General features: G+C 36.1%; 1 protein-coding gene across 4 annotated transcripts in view; it reads right to left on the bottom strand.

Moving 5' to 3' along the window:
* Positions 1–6,550: 6,550 nt before the first annotated feature.
* Positions 6,551–18,131, bottom strand: part of asic1b (acid-sensing (proton-gated) ion channel 1b) — a 448,754-nt gene continuing 437,173 nt past the window's right edge. For all 4 annotated transcript variants that reach the window (XM_057846227.1, XM_057846228.1, XM_057846225.1 and 1 more), the window contains one exon: positions 6,551–8,753. In XM_057846227.1, the coding sequence (XP_057702210.1) occupies positions 8,658–8,753 (96 nt within the window). In that variant the 3' untranslated portion in view covers positions 6,551–8,657. The remainder of the gene's footprint in view (positions 8,754–18,131) is intronic.

Raw genomic sequence — 18,131 nt, forward strand, 5'->3', positions numbered from 1 at the left:
ATAATATCCCTGTAAAATCATGGCGTCTTTAATTATGCTCTCTCATGCTCTCACCTACAGTTAAGGTTTTGTTGTTTAATATATATATATATATATATATATATATATATATATATATATATATATATATATATATATATATATTAGGGCTGTCAAAATTATCGCGTTAACGCGTGGTAATTAATTTTTTTAATTAATCACGTTAAAATATTTGACGCAATTAACGCACATGTCCCGCTCAGACAGTATTCTGCCTTTTGGTAAGTTTTACAGCAAGGTTTTTACTGCTGTCTAACAGCGAACTCTTGTGGTCGCTTTGCGACATGGTTTATTGCTTTCTTGCCAGTTCACTATGGCTGCACGACGTCTCGGGCTGACGCCTCCATTGTAATGTTGTGCTTATATGATCCTTGGACAAGATTTGTCCGTAAGTATGGGTGTTGTAAAGAATGTACATATTATGTTAGTAAGCGAAATGTTATATTTTTTGTATGAGACGTTTTTTGTTGAAGTTTAGTGAACCTGTATAGCGTGCTAAGCTAACGTTGTTGCTAATGCAATGCTTGTGTACTTTTTTTTGTAGTTTCACTACGGTCTAAAGAGGACAGTGGTTTGAGGCCATTTTATTAATAAATCAGATGAAAAAGGAAGAAGTCTGATTATTAAGGCGTCGTTCACTTGCTGTCTAGCTTTGGAAAAAGTAGACGCTTCGGAGTGAGGACAGCATAGACAGATTTAAATGACAGAGTGAAATGCCCACTACAGTCCTTATGTACCGTATGTTGAATGTATATATCCATCTTGTGTCTTATCTTTCCATTCCAACAAATTATTTTACAGAATATATATATAATTTACAGAAAAATATGGCATATTTTATAGATGGTTTGAAATGCGATTAATTGCGATTAATTACGATTAATTAATTTTTAAGCTGTAATTAACTCGATTAAAAATTTTAAACGTTTGACAGCCCTAATATATATTTATATATATATTTTTTTAAATGCCCTCCTGTTCAAAATGTTTCTTCCCCCAGCAAATTGAGATTTTAAGCTTTCCAATGATGTATCACACATGCATATAGGACATTTTTGAAATTTGGTCAAATTGGGGGTCTCAGAGCGGACTTCAAGTCACCTGAGTGTTTTCCGCCATTTATATATATTTTGTGTGTGTGTGTGTTCAGTGTATGTATTAAGAAATTCAAATTTAGCATTAGAAAGATATGTACGTATAAGACATGTCTTTTCCCTTTTTTCCCCAAAATATAATTAAAAAACATACAAATTTAATTCTTTCCAGGACCTCATTTGTAAGTCGAAATGGTCGTATGTCGAGCAGGATTTTCCCATAACAACATATTATAAATAATTCCATTAATTCATTCTACAGCCCGAAAACCTATACTAAATTCTTAATAAATACTGTGGGTACTTTTACAAATGGCGATTACAAATAGCAAAACAAATACATTATAAATGAAAATCGGAATAATAATACAATAATAATTCCTGTAATAATGTAATGAATTGGGTTCTAATGTGGCGGATGTGATTAGCATGCTGTGCCTGAACGTACCTGACGTGACAGAGAAAAAAGATGTGGTAGAGATTATACTTTCGTTTTTAATGTTTTGTTGTTGGCGTTGACTGCAGCGGACAGTAGGCGTGTTGTGTTCTGAAATAAATGATTAAAAACCTGACAAAGCTTTCTCTGGCGTTGCTACCACAATACTGTATTGGCCCGCATATAAGACGGCCCTGATAATAAGACAAACCACTCTTTTTCAAGACTGAAGTTTGAAAAAAGACTTTTTGAACACAAAATTAATTTTTATCCAGAAAATAATTACAGTACATCTGAAACAGGATTTTAACAATATTTTTGAGATAAAAAGCATGTTATTTTGCCTCATTCAAATCTTAATATCTGAACATTTGAATATGTAAACTAAAGGGCAATCACATTCGTAAATGAATGGCTTCTGGTTTTTGAAATGTAAATAAACTAGGGCTGTCAAACGATTAAAATTTTTAATCGAGTTAATTACAGCTTAAAAATTAATTAATCGCAATTAATCGCAATTCAAACCATCTAGAAAATATGCCATATTTTTCTGTAAATTATTGTTGGAATGGAAAGATAAGACACAAGATGGATATATACATTCAACATACGGTACATAAGGACTATTTGTTTATTATAACAAAAAATCAACAAGATGGCATTAACATTATTAACATTCTGTTAAAGCGATCCATGGGTAGAAAGACTTGTAGTTCTTAAACGAAAAATGTTAGTACAAGTTAGAGAAATTTTATATTAAAACCCCTCTTAATGTTTTCGTTTTAATGAAATTTGTAAAATTTTCAATCAAAAAATAAACTAGTAGCCCGCCATTGTTGATGTCAATAATTACTTACACAATGCTCATCATGGGTGCGGAAGCCTATAAAATCAGTTGCACCCAAGCGCCAGCAGAGGGCGGCAAAACTCCATAAAACACAACAAGTGAGCGTTTCACTGTGTACTGTCATTTAAATCTCTCTGAGCGGGGCATCTGCATTAATTGCGTCAAATATTTTAAGGTGATTAATTTAAAAAATTAATTAACGCCCGTTAACGCGATAATTTTGACAGCCCTAAAATAAGCCACTTTATTGTGATAAAACAACAAAATGGCAATAACTGCATTAACCATCAAAGTGAAGTCTAACTGTAACTAGTCTTGAAACAAATCTGAATAAGGAAAAACATAAAATAAAAAATAAAATATTGCAAACTGGTTAAACTTGAGAGTAGATGAGATCTGTCATAACAGAACATTGCTTCAATGATATCTGGCGCCATCTAGCATCGTGAATGGGTATAATGTCTAGACCGCGAATATAAGAGGACCCCCACTTTTTCAGTCTTATTTTAATGCAAAAAACACCGTCTTATATTCGGGCCAATACGTTAATAATTGTCACCTTAATTTATAAAGACTGGTGAAAGGAGGTCGGACCGCCGTAAACATTCTACGGCCGTATCGTTGAGCCAGTTCATGGATGCGCACACCATGCTCCTATTTTTAAGCGTCACCTTTTTCCATTTTTCACCACCTGCACTAACCTTCTTGGAGCCCATGTTGATTTCTTTCAAAAGAAAATCTGCCGTGCGTCCGTCTTGCAGCAAAACAAAGAAAATGCGGCGCTGTCATGAATCGTCGCATTTCGAGCATATCGTCAGATGTAAAAACAAATGGCGAGGCAAATTTTACTGTCAAAAATGTCAAAACGATCGTGTGTCGAAGCGTTTTAATTTTGATATTTTTTAGACAAGCTACTGTCCCACTGAATTATTTTTAAACAAGAATAATGTAGCAAAATGATTGTCTTTATTAAATACTTCATTGAGTGAGTCCACTCAAATCGGCTCACGCTGCTCACTTACGCACACACAATACGTTGCCACATGTTTAACAAGCTAAACAAGTCGGCTCCTTTTGAAGCGCTGCCCTCCCAAGCTTCTCTAGCCAGAACAAAGATATGCCTGTCAATTATCGTTGACTTTCAGTGTTGGGCACGTTACTTTAAAAAAGTAATTAGTTACATTACTCACTACTTCTTCCAAAAAGTAACTGAGTAACTGAATTACTCCATAGTAAAAGTAACTAGTTACCAGGGAAAGTAACTATTTCCGTTACTTTAAAAAGAACTTGTTGTATGTCAAAGAATTTGAAATTTTCTGAGCAGTATTCGAGTCAGTGGAATACAGAAGAACAGACAGGTACAGTAGTTAACTTGTTAGGTGCTTCAGCAGATTTGAATTGCTTACCACCAGTGTTGTTAATAACGGCGTTACAATATAACGGCGTTACTAACGGCGTTATTTTTTTCAGTAATGAGTAATCTAATTAATTACTTTTCTCATCTTGGCAACGCCGTTACCGTTACTGAGGCGGGAAAGGCGTGCGTTACTATGCGTTACTAAGTTGGTTGAACAAAAAAAAGTCTGAGAGAAACGGACTCACGGGGACGAGAGCAGAGCAGGAGTGGGGAAGACCCTGTTGCAACCGCGATGCTAGGTGGCTCCAATAATACCTGACTGCAGCCATAGCCGACAAACTACGCCCACATGACACGGTAGATATCATATTATAGAACTAGATGCAAATGACAGCCACTGCTGCATTGCCAACATGTTTTAAGGACTACATGCGTTTGTAAACAGCCGCCATCTTAAAGCAGTAGACCTCTCAGGAACTTAGGAAGGCCCTGATGTAGAGATCCTTCCTAGCGAACCTAAGTAATTTTTTAAAATCTAAAATGCTCCTAAATCGGCAAAATCTTAACTTAAATCTATCTTTAAATGATGAAACAGTTTTAAAACTTACACATGTTTAAAGTAGACAGAAGGGAACTAATGCAATAACGGGAGAAATTTTAACAACTTTAAAGAATGATTCACAACTTTAAATGACTACCACACATAGCAAAGGTACTAGCTAGTTATCGCAATACCCTTGTGTCTAGTTAAGTGGAGGGTAAAGAATTGGGCTAGGGCCAATTGTCCCCCAAACCCTTTAAGCTTCACATTGTGTGACCTGTGTTTTTTTTTTTTTTTTGAGAAAAAAAAAAAAATCACTAGTTACTTTGCCAAGTAACTAATTACTCTTACATTCAGGTAACTGAGTTACTAACGCAATTACTTTTTGGGAGAAGTAATTTGTAGCTGTAATTAATTACTTTTTTAAAGTAAAATTAACAACACTGCATGGCACTAAATGCGTTAGTAGACAGCCGCCATCTTAAAGCAGTAGACTTTTTAGGACGGCTCTGTTGTAGAGAACCTTCCTAGCGAACCTAAGTAACTTTTTATCTAAAATACTTCTAAATCGGCAAAATCTTGACTTGAATCTATCTTTAAATGATGAAACAGTTTTAAAACTTTCATATGTCGAAAGTAGAGAGAAGGGAACAAATGCAATAATGGGAGCAATTTTAACAACTTTTAACAGTTGATTCAGGGTAAAGGGTAAATTTGGGTAAAGAATTGGGCTCGGGCCAATTGTACCAAAAAACTTCACATAGTGTGGCCAATGTTTTTTTTTTTTTTTTTTTTTGTTGAGGGGAAAAAAAAAAAAAAAATTATCACCAATTACTTTGCCAAGTAACTAATTACTCTTACATTCAGGTAATTGAGTTACTAACGCAATTACTTTTTGGGAGAAGTAATTTGTAACTATAATTAATTACTTTTTTTCAGTAAGATTAACAACACTGCTTACCACAGATGTCGACAAAAGCTTACACATTTCATGCAGGTTCTTTCCTTTAATTTCGACAAACTTGAAATAGTGTCTATATCTCCACCTCCTAAAGGACAATTTTTCTTCTGAATGCTCTGCCATCCCGACCCTGTGCATCTGTTTTGTGTGTGTGTGTGTGTGTTTGCCCCACGCGCTGTTCCGGTTTGCTTGTGAAATCACCGGCTCTGATTGGCTTACCACGACACATGACTCTAACCCTCAGCCAATCACAATCACTTCCATCGCATCTCTCGAGGGGCTGCATCCAGGTAGGCTCGTTTCCCGACAATTCACGTCACCTTCAAAGCGTCTGCCGTCCTCAAGATGGAAGCAGAATTATTGCTGGCTGACAGTGGGAGATGGGAACGAGGCTAGCATCAGGTGTAGCAAACACAGAAACGTTACCAAACTTTGGAAAGCATTGTCTAATTGAATGAGCAGGGACAAACAGCTTGGAGTCAGAAGTACGTGCGCTATTCTCGAACCTGAACGCACCCCAAGTCTTGGATAACAAATCAACAGAGCAGAGAGTCGACTCGAAATGGCTGGTAGTTTCTTCAATTTATTCAGAGTAAGTAACGCAACACTTTTGACCGTCAGTAACGGTAACGGCGTTGTAAAGGCGGAAAAAATAATTAGATTATCCCGTTACTGAAAAAATAACGCCATTATGTAACAGCGTTATTTAGAACGGCGTTACTCCCAACACTGTTGACTTTTAACAAGAAGCTGCCCTGGTGAGTAATAAAAGCTCCATGACGGAGGGTGAGAGGCTGTACGTGATCAGATCGGGACATCTCTACAAAATACTGTATTTATTTATTGATTTTTTAATTGAAAAAAAATCTGTGATGAACTAAGGATGCGACGCGAATAAGAATTATGTGAGCAGTCGATTTTGGTGATCAGCCCTAAGTGCATTTGCTCAATCAAACAGTATTTTGTAGGTGGTTCAATAATTACACGTTTGAAATATATTGCACATACAGTATCTTCAAAAACTGACACTAGGTTCCCATCCTGCACTCCAAATTTTTTACCAACAGTTGACAGACCTAACTCAACAGAAATTGTGTTCCCCAGTGTAATTGGTCTTTTATTGACTTGCTCAAATGCTCCAATTCAACCCAATTGTTGATGTTTGTGTACCCCTGCCTTAGCAGTCAAAATTCATATCCATCCACCTGAACTCTTCAGAGACTTGAACGTACATAGATTAAAAAAATACAATCTCAGAACAGCAATTTTCCAAAATGATATTTACACTTTATTTATGCGGGGCTAACTCAATAAAACAGCCCATTGCCTGGAAGATGGAGACAGGCTTATCAGGCAATAAGTGAGCATGTTTCATATGAAAAGCAAAAGGAAACAGTCAAATCGGCACAATAGTAATCATAAGACAATATATCCAGAAGAAGAAGAGTACATTTTCTTTTACATTAGCTCTACATACATAGTGGTGGTATTGTGCTTTGAGAAGACGTCTGCAACGAGAACACAGATACGCAAACAGTTTAACAGCCCCACAACACAAAAGGAGTCCAGCCTCAAAATCGGCTCACTGGCCCCACCCTTTTCAGGCAGGCAGAGATGGACGGATGGAATGAAAGTGATGTGTTCAAATTAAGAGAAAAGCAACAAGGATAAAAAAATAAAAAAATTCGACACACCCTTGGTTTCTTTAATATTAGAAAAAATTCCTGATGAGTTTGGGGCATTTCCTATTCATTTCAGGCTTTTGGAGCAATTTCAGGTCACTTTCTATTGATTTCAGGTCAGTTCCAGTTGACTTTGGTTCATTTCCTGTATATGTTGGCTCATTTACTTTCGATTTTGGGACACTTCCATCAAAGTTTTAATTAAAATAAAATTGTCAGTCAGAGTTAAAGATGTTGGACTGGTTGAAATCTTAAAAAAGAAAACAAAACATTTTCCCGAATGATCGCTAAAGGTCAATGAAATTTATGGGGACATTTTGGTAAAAAAAAAAAAAAAAAATGACCGTTTAGCCAAAAGTAGAAACATGAAAATTTTTGTAGTTATATGTTGAAATGTGAATTATGTGAACAGGCAAACCTTGTATTTGTAAGACTGACTCAAAGGGACTTGATGGAATGTTTTTGGTAAAAAAATAATGATAAAAGAGATTTTTTTTGTTGTTTAGATTTTTTGCAAGTGTAAGATAAAAAAATGAGCAGCAGGTGTTAAATGTGCCATTGAAAATTAATTAGAACATTAAAAATGAATGAGGAAGTGTTTATCAAATTTTGGTGGAAGTTACCGTAGAACCGTTTGCTTCTGCCTAAAAACTGGCTGAAACTTTTTGTGGAACTTAATTTTGTGTATTTCATTGGTGTGTGAGTGAACATTTTAAAATTGAAAATATTTTTGTTCTTGGAAATGAATGTTGTAATTTTTTTTTTGGGGGGGGGGGGCAAAACTGTTAGGTTTTATTGGCAAGGGTGTGCAGACGTTTGAAATCCATTGTAGCTGAATAGGTGAAAAATGTGTCATCTGCAATGGATGGCATTCAAATGCTATAGGTTTCTGATGATTTTATTCGCTGCCATTGACGGCCATAGTCATCCAATCCATTTGTTCATTTGAAGCCAGCCCTCCCGCTTCAAATGGACTGGACGTCTGTCGCTGTCAATGGCAATGAATGACAACCTCAGCTACCATCTCTGAATCACATAACATTCAAAAGCAGTAGAAAACGCTGCAAAAAGTCGCATTGCAGGGACGACAGAGGCATCTTTTGCACACTACCACGCACTAATACATGAAATGCATCACCTTCCTCCAGCTCCACGAGGCAAACTTGGTACTTTTTGATTTGTATATTCATATAGATGTGTATATATACCATTTATTAAAAAAAAAAAACTGTAAAGAAAGAGTAAAGCATGCAAATGGACGAGTACGAGCATGCATTTACACAGTGAGAACTGAACATCCCGCCGTGGACATGTGTCATGATGTTGCTACATGAGCAAAAGGAGGCGTTTGTCCTTCTGATGTATGAACATGATGGGGCTATTTTCTTTTTTTTTTTTTAATTATTATAATTTTTTCTGTACAGGTTCCCTTTGTTCTCATGATTAAGAGAAAATGGTCCAAGTTGGATTATCTGGCAGTGTTCCAGATGGAAAAAACAAATAAGAGTCCTCAAGAAATGACTGTTTTGGGGTGCACTTTCTTCTCCTTTAGGCCATTTGTGACAGTCTTCTTCCCTTTATCCCCTCCAAAACGCGCGTACAAAAGTGCCTCTGTCTGGCCGTGGTGTCAGTCTCTCACCTGGATAATCTTGCTGAATGGTTTGGACTTTGGTTGCAAGAACGCGCACACTCACTCAAGCTCAGCAGGTGAAGTCCTCGAAGTTTCCCTGGGCCGGGTGATGAGGTAGCATGTTGCCTGGGTATGTGGATGGTGTGCGCAGGTTGTCGCAAGGAGCCTTGTGAAAAGAAAAAGAAAAAAAAAAAACAGAAAAGGGTAATGAAGAAGCGCTAGTCTTTTGAATTTTAGTGTAGTTTTTTATTCTGATGCTTCAGCGCCAAGGCTTTTAAAAAATTATTTTTTTATTTTAATATTACTTCCACACCCCGCTCCATTCAAAATCATTGTGATAGTGTTTGTTTTTCCTTTATCCACTTTGTTTTCCATTCGACACATTTAAGGAATCTTAATTTTGTTGTTTCTTGGGTAAGGTGTAACTGAAAATTAAATTTTGTTAGTCTGTACTTGTAACGTGCAATGAAAAATGTCTTTTCCATTTGACACATTTAAGGAATCTTAATTTTGTTGTTTCTTGGTTAAGGTGTAACTGAAAATTAAATTTCGTTAGTCTGTACTTGTGACGTGCAATGAAAAATTTGTTTCAATTTCAATTCAAGTGAGATTGTTTTTTTCTCCCTCACTTCACTCTCTCGTTTTCCCTTTTCCACCCAAAGAATCGGCATGTTGTTTTTTCTTTAGCAAGTTTTGAGTGAAAAAAATTTTTTTTGTTTGTCTGTACTTTTCACGTGCAATGACGCATCTGCTTTCAATTCAATTCAAGTGAGTTTTTTTGCCTCATCCACTCTATTGTTTTCCCGTTCCCACCTATGAAATCGGCATGTTGTTGTTTCTTGGGCAGACTAACAGAAAATCACATTTCTGTAGTGGTGACGTGCAGTGACACATTTGTTTCAGTTTCAACTCTAGTGAGTTTGTTTCTTTTTTTTCTTCAATCCACCCTCTTGTTTTTCTTTTTCCACCCTTGGAACACTTAAATTCTTTATTAATGTATAAATAATAACCACAAATATCAATAATAAATCACAAACAGTGAGGTCAAATGCTGCTGGCACTAACTAGTGCAAAAAAAAAAAAAGTAAACGGAAACACTTTGACTTCACCTTGTTAACAGGAGTCAAAACAATTCTTACTCTTTTTGTAGTACGTCTACTGTACCGTATTGGCCTGAATATAAGACGTTGTTTTTTGCATTGAAATAAGACTGAAAAAGTGGGAGTCGTCTTATATTCAGGGTCTAGACATTATACCCGTTCACGACGCTGGATGGCGCCAGATATCAATTAAGCGAATGCTGAACTTGAGGAGTAATGTTCTGTCATGACCAGTGTTGTTAATCTTACTGAAAAAAAGTAATTAATTATAGTTACAAATTACTTCTCCCAAAAAGTAATTGCGTTAGTAACTCAATTACCTGAATGTAAGAGTAATTAGTTACTTGGCAAAGTAATTGGTGATAATTACTTTTTTTTTTTTCCCTCAAAAAAAAAAAAAAGAAAAAAAAAAACATTGGCCACACTATGTGAAGTTTTTTGTGAAGGTTTTTGGTACAATTGGCCCGAGCCCAATTCTTTACCCTAATTTACCCTTTACCCTGAATCAACTGTAAAAAGTTGTTAAAATTGCTCCCATTATTGCATTTGTTCCCTTCTCTCTACTTTCGACATATGAAAGTTTTAAAACAGTTTCATCATTTAAAGATAGATTCAAGTCAAGATTTTGCCGATTTAGAAGTATTTATATAAAAAGATTTAAAAAAGATAAAAAGTTACTTAGGTTCGCTAGGAAGGTTCTCTACAACAGAGCTGTCCTAAAAAGCCTACTGCTTTAAGATGGCGGCTGTCTACTAACGCATTTAGTGCCATGCAGTGTTGTTAATTTTACTTTAAAAAAGTAATTAATTACAATTACAAATTACTTCTCCCAAAAAGTAATTGCGTTAGTAACTCAGTTACCTGAATGTAAGAGTAATTAGTTACTTGGCAAAGTAACTAGTGATATGTTTTTTTCTTTCTCAAAAAAAAAAAAAAAAAAAAACACACACACACACAGGTCACACAATGTGAAGCTTAAAGTGTTTGGGGGACAATTGGCCCTAGCCCAATTCTTTACCCTCCACTTAACTAGACACAAGGGTATTGCGATAACTAGCTAGTAACCTTTGCTATGTGTGGAAGTCATTTAAAGTTGTGAATCAATCGTTAAAGTTGTTAAAATTTCTCCCGTTATTGCATTAGTTCCCTTCCGTCTACTTTAAACATGTGTAAGTTTTAAAACTGTTTCATCATTTAAAGATAGATTTAAGTTAAGATTTTGCCGATTTAGGAGCATTTTAAATTTAAAAAAATTACTTAGGTTCGCTAGGAAGGACCTCTACATCAGGGCCTTCCTGAGAGGTCTACTGCTTTAAGATGGCGGCTGTTTACAAACGCATGTAGTCCTTAAAACATGTTGGCAGTGCAGCAGTGTCTATCATTTGCATCTAGTTCTATAATATGATATCTACCGTGTCATGTGGGCGTAGTTTGTCGGCTATGGCTGCAGTCAGGTATTATTGGAGCCACCGAGCATCGCGGTTGCAACGGCGTCTTCCCCACTCCTGCTCTGCTCTCGTCCCCGTGAGTCCGTTTCTCTCAGACTTTTTTTTTATTCAACCAACTTAGTAACGCATAGTAACGCACGCCTTTCCCGCCTCAGTAACGGTAACGGCGTTGCCAAGATGAGAAAAGTAATTAATTAGATTACTCATTACTGAAAAAAATAACGCCGTTAGTAACGCCGTTATATTGTAACGCCGTTATTAACAACACTGGTCATGACAGATCTCAGCTACTCTCAAGTTGAACCAGTTTTCCATTATTTTATTTCAATGTTTTTCCTTATTCAGATTTGTTCCAAGACTGTAGTTACAGTTAGACCTCACTTTGATGGTTAATGCAGTTATTGCAATTTTGTTGTTTTATCACAATAGATTGGTTTATTTACATTTCAAAAACCAGAAGCCATTCATTTACGAATGTGATTGGACTTTAGTTTACATATTGAAATGTTCAGATATTAACATTTGAATGAGGCAAAATAGTGAGACTTTTTCTCACAAATATATTGTTACAATCATTTGTTTCAGATGTACTGTAATTATTTTCTGTATAAAATTTAATTTGGTGTTCAAAAAGTCTGTTTTTCAAACTTGAGTCTTGAAAAAGAGGGGGTCGTCTTATAATCAGGGCCGTCTTATATTCGGGCCAATACGGTATATTGTTCTAAATGTTAAATTGAATTGCAATCGGCCTCATGTCCCGGACAATCAATTTCAGAATACTTTGTGTGAGTTCAGATGCTCGTTCTAGTGTGCATTCTGCATTTTTTGGGGAGGGGAAAAACTTTTCAACTTTTCTTTGTTTTAACCTGAAAATAGATTAAGCAGAAGGCATACTGAAATATTACCACAATTATTTTGAATAAAAGGCACGCATAGTCATAGTAACAAAAATTAAATATATAATATTAATTTTAGAGTATACTCCTATACGTATGTACACAATTATACTTTATAATATAAAGTAATTAACATTAGTGCAGTCATGGATTATAGTTACAGGCATGAAAATGGGTCAGGGGTTAAAAAGGTGAGAAAGGTGTGGAGGAAATATGTTCCGGCGTTCTGCCAAAATGTCCGCCGTCGGCAAAACGTCCTACATATGGCGAATTTGACCATTTTAATTTTTCACATAAGGCTTAATATTCGAGTTAATGGGGGTTTAATTAGTTGAAGGAGTTGATTTCAACCACCATTGACTCGCGCTAGCTTAGCCACTCCGGAGCCCTGAAACTAACAAATAACTGTCAAACTGCACAGAATTTGTTCAAATCATTTCCAACGACTAATTAAACCCCGGCTAACTCAAAGATTAAGCCTAATGTAAAAAAATCTGAACTTCCCCTTTAAAATAAAGACCATTGAATATGGCCCTTAAAATGTTGTCTATAAAAGTTTTAGAGCAATAAAACAAACAACACAAATGAATAAAATGAACAGGAATCATTCAAAGTATTTCATAATGGGTCCAAATTATTTTTCGAACAGATCATGTGACTATAGAACCTTAGAGACAGCCGTTTGCATTGCTTAGCCAAAACTACAGCTAGGAGGCAAGATGGATATTTAGAATTTCTTTAAACCTAAGCTTTCAAAACCCTCAGCAACAACTGAGCTTGAACCGAGGATTGAGCAAGAGCAGTATCAAAAAGTCCTGGCTGTCGTGTTACCTGTTGTGCTGTAATTCCAAGTGGTGCTTGAATTGGATGCTTATAGCGGTGGACAGTCTTTTTGAGCCAGCGCAAAGTTTGCAGCGCACAGAGATATTTTTGTTATCTTTACTGGACAAAAATGTGAAGTAATGGCTGTGTTTCCAGTGTGCAAATGCAGCCGTTTGTATCTCCTGCCTATTTCATTGCATCCTGGCGAGGTAGCAAGGCTATGTTGTTTTGGCCGCAAACTCCCAGCGCTCACGCATCATGGTAATACACGTGACCCTTTTTGTTCCATCCCCGATTAAAAAATGTGACATGTGATGTCACTCCCATGACTACAGTATTCTTCATTCTACACACATTATGGGGCAATAACAAAATAGTAACGCACAGGCATCAAGGAAAGTAATTTTACTCAGATTACTGATTTAGAAAAATGAACGCGTTAGATTGTTCTTTACTGAAAGAAAGTAATCAGGTTAGTTACGCATTACGATACCGCGTGATTGACAACACTGCTTTTATATTACCGTTAAATACACAAGCTTGACGCTACCTTAACGGGAGAGCTATTTTTTTCACCGGACGCTCCGGCAGTGTTCAACGCAAGCTGCAACGAATGGCAGTAACTTTGTCATACCACAAAATATGAAAACGAAAACCATTACTCACTAAATTCAATATGCTGGCAAATGCATTCATCTAAAAACAATCGGGAGTGATACTTTACCTCCTCCAGCGAATGTGAATTTGTGCTTAGTACAAGATCATCTGTCGCAATTAGCGATCTTTGACGCTCTTTTTTTTTTTTTTTTTCCTCCCCGCATACAAACTTGTTTCTCTCTTAGCGGCTCAATGAAGTTGCTGTCCTAGCTAAGCCTTGCCTATCATTCGTCTTTGTAAGTTTTTAGTAACTTTGTGTATTGAATTTGAAAGGAAAATGTGTGTTTTGTTTTTGACGAACTTTTTCATGAAGCTAAACTGTTGAAGCTACTCACATGTGGAAAAATACGAGTGTACAACGTTTTAAATGTATTCATTTGGTATATTTCAGTTACCACGATTTGAGAGATCAATAAATTGAAGAATTTACGCCTTGCGTTTGGAGTGCTTGTTTTTGGGTTTGCTGGAATAGCGTCACTGACACACGCAGCATCAAACGGGAAGGGGTAAGCGCTGCCGCGCCAAGCTAATTCTGGCTGCATTTTCGACACATGAAAAATAACGAATACGTACTACTGTATGACGGAAAATTTTAGTGGTTTTGTAACCGCGACGTTTTCATAGCATGGTAATCCGTGAAGGTAACTGGCACACGCCTACAAACGACCCCCCCCCTTAAAATTTTTTCTCCTCGGATCTACACGATTCACGTAGGTCATCCTTTTTGACTTCAAAACGGCGAATTTCGCCGAAAGGTGAGAGATTTTCATGCCTGATAGTTAGCAGGCCAGCGCTGTGTTTCCATAGATATTTTTATTATATATGTATATATATATATACACATACACATATATATTAGGGCTGTCAAACGATTAAAATTTTTAATTGAGTTAATTACAGCTTAAAAATTAATTAATTGTAATTAATCGCAATTAATCGCAATTCAAACCATCTACAAAATATGCCATATTTTTCTGTAAATTATATATATATATTCTGTAAAATAATTTGTTGGAATGGAAAGATAAGACACAAGATGGATATATACATTCAACATACGGTACATAAGGACCGTAGTGGGCATTTCACTCTACTGTGATTTAAATCTGTCTATGCTGTCCTCACTCCGAAGCGTTTACTTTTTCCAAAGCTAGACAGCTAGTGAACGGCGCCTTAATAATCAGACTTCTACCTTTTTCATCTGATTTATTAATAAAATGGCCTCAAACCACTGTCCTCTTTAGACTGTAGTGAAACTACAAAAAAAAAGTACACAAGCATTGCATTAGCAACAACATTAGCTTAGCACACTATACAGGTTCACTAAACATAAACAAAAAGCGTCTCATACAAAAAATATGACATTTCGCTTACTAACATAATATGTACATTCTTTACAACAACCATACTTACGGACAAATCTTGTCTAAGGATCATATAAGCACAACATCACAACGTAGGCGTCAGCCCGAGACGTCGTGCAGCCATATTGAACTGGCAAGAAAGCAATAAACCATGTCACAAAGCGACCACAAGAGTTCGCTGTTAGACAGTACAAAAAACCTTGCTGTAAAACTTACCAAAAGGCAGAATACTGTCTGAGCGGGACATGTGCGTTAATTGCGTCAAATATTTTAACGTGATTAATTTAAAAAATGAATTACCGCGCGTTAACGCGATAATTTTGACAGCCCTAATATAATATATATATATATATATACACACGTATATGTATATATACATTCTATATATACATTCTGATCTGTTTTTTTTGGCTTTATGCTGCTTTCACCGCTTGCATAGCGAGCGTCCGCCATTCTAAACTTTATCCGCATGTATTTTATTTTTTTTAAACCTGTAATTACTAGAGATGGGAATCTTTGGGCACCTAACGATTCGATTACGATTCAGAGGCTACGATTCGATTATAAATCGATTATTGATGACAACCCCCCCTCCCCCCGCTATTAGCTGCTTTTAATGTATTGTACATTAGTTACAAAAACTGTAAAAAAAATTAAAAAAAAAAAAAAAAAAAAAAAGCCTCGCAGGCTTAAATAAACGACTATTTCAGTATCAAGTTAACAGTTAAAAACAATAAATAATATACTCAAATCCCCATTCTGTATCAGCAGCTATAAACTACATTCAACTGATTTAACGTTGTGAATCAACCGTTAAAGTTGTTCAAATTGCTCCCGTTATTCCATAATTTCCCTTTTGTCTACTTTCAACATGTGAAAGTTTTAAAATTATTATAAAGATAGATTCAGGTCAATATTTTACCGATTTAGGAGTATTTTACATAAAAAGTTAATTAGGTTCGCTCGGAAGGTTCGCTACAACAGCCTTGCAGGGAAGCCTACTGCTTTAAGATGGCGGCCGTTTACTAACGCCCGCATCTAGCTTTCTGTACATGTGCTGCTAACGCCACTGAGTCTATTTTGCATTTAGTCCTATATAAATTAGGGCTGTCAAACGATTCAAAATTTTAATTTAGTTAATTACAGCTTAAAAATTAATTAATCGTAATTAAGTGCAATTAATCGCAATTCAAACCATCTATAAAATATGCCATATTTTTCCGTAAATTATTGTTGGAATGGAAACATAAGACACAAGATGGATATATATATTCAACATGCAGTACATAAGGACTGTATTTGTTATAACAATAAATCAACAAGATGGCATTAACATTATTAACATTCTGTTAATGTGATCCATGGATATAAAGACTTGTAGTTCTTAAAAGATAAATGTTAGTACAAGTTATAGAAATTTTATATTAAAAACCCTCTTCATGTTTTCGTTTTAATAAAGTTTGTAAAATTTTCAATCAAAAAATAAACTAGTAGCCCGCCATTGTTGGTGTCAATAATTACTTACACAATGCTCATGGGTGCTAAAGTCTATAAAATCAGTCGCACCCAAGCGCCAGAAGAGGGTAGCAAAACTCCACAAAACACAATTAACAAGTGGGCATTTCACTGTACTGTCATTTAAATCTGTTCGAGCGGGGCATGTGCGTTAATTGCGTCAAATATTTTAACGTGATTCATTTTAAAAAATTAATTACCGCCTGTTAACGCGATAATTTTGACAGCCCTAATATAAATATGATATCTACCGTGCCATTATGTGGACATACTTTGTAGCAGCTGTGAGCAACGGTCAGGTATGTTGTTGTTTTATCTCGCGGCATGAGTTGAGCTAGAGCCGTGAGTTGAGCAGTGGCATTACCCGAGGGGCCGGGTTATGAAAAGCATGATGTTTAGCTACTCTCGCTCCGTTCCTCATTGTGTCCCGAAGCACGCGCGGCGCGCTCAGTGTGTTTTACTTCTGCTTTACTTGACATATTTCAATAATCGGAATTTGGATGTTTGTGAATCGTTCTCAAATCTTCCACGGCCGAATCGCGAATAATCTAAGAATCGGAAATTTTGCACCCCTCTAGTAATCACCTGTTGACGGTATGTTGTGACCGTTGACGCATTTATGTCATCGATGACGTGGACAACTTTGACAGTCGGGACAGCTCTAATATACTGTATATATAATTAAATGGCCTCTTACTGAGTTACTTGTAGGTGGTACTAACCTTTGACTAACATTTATATATCACAACAGTCATGTAGACCTATTTTTGTAAAATACGGATATTTAAATGAATTAGCCATGTTTTAGCCACCTTTACCTTTTCTGTTGTAAAGAAACAACCTTAGTAAGGGGGAGTGTTAATAAATTATTAAAAAATAATGAAAAAATTAAAAGTGTTCGATGTCCGTCACTGAGTAGCATTTGCGATCGCTACACAAAAATAGCAATGTCAATTAATCCCAAGAACGGTCAGAAACGTAAGACAACCAGAGGATAGAATATATAAGAAAGACGGGGAATATGGTGATAAAAGATAGATTGCCGAAACAGGAGAATGTCATTGTCAGTGGCGTAAGGCAATATACAGTACACAAGAAAATGGTGTCGATAAAAAAGTTTCCTCTGGATAAGCTCGGTTCTTTTTCCCTTCTTATTTAGCCCTCGACACTGAAGCCATCTCTTTAACTGAACATTTGTATGTTCTTCTTACCAGTTCATTTGGCACCAGTGACATCATTTTCTGACAGAATTGGTAGGTTTAGCTCTGTAAACATCTCCTTCTTACACTATTTCCATTCATTTATTATTGGGGACAAGCACCCGTTTGCCCCCCCGCCCCCCTTAGCAACAGTAGCTAACGTCATGAATATTAATGAGCGGAAGTGACGTACTGGACTGTCTCAGGAAATTAGAATACATAATATTCTAATTTTTTGAGACAGTCCTGTGTATATATACAGGACTGTCTCAGGAAATTAGAATATTGTGTATTCAGGACTGTCTCAGGAAATTAGAATATTGTGTATTCTAATTTCCTGAGACAGTCCTGTATATATACACAGGACTGTCTCAAAAAATTAGAATATTGTGTATTCTAATTTCCTGAGACAGTCCAGTATAGCGTGCGGTACACCATTGAGACCTTTTCCGTGACAAAAAAAAAAAAAAAAAAAAAACTTAAAAAATATACAGCTGATTGAACGATGGCTATTCTCGTCACACTCATCACCGACCAATCCAC

The sequence above is a fragment of the Corythoichthys intestinalis genome, chromosome 9 (genome assembly GCF_030265065.1).
Source record: "Corythoichthys intestinalis isolate RoL2023-P3 chromosome 9, ASM3026506v1, whole genome shotgun sequence".
Classification (NCBI taxonomy): Eukaryota; Metazoa; Chordata; class Actinopteri; order Syngnathiformes; family Syngnathidae; genus Corythoichthys; species Corythoichthys intestinalis.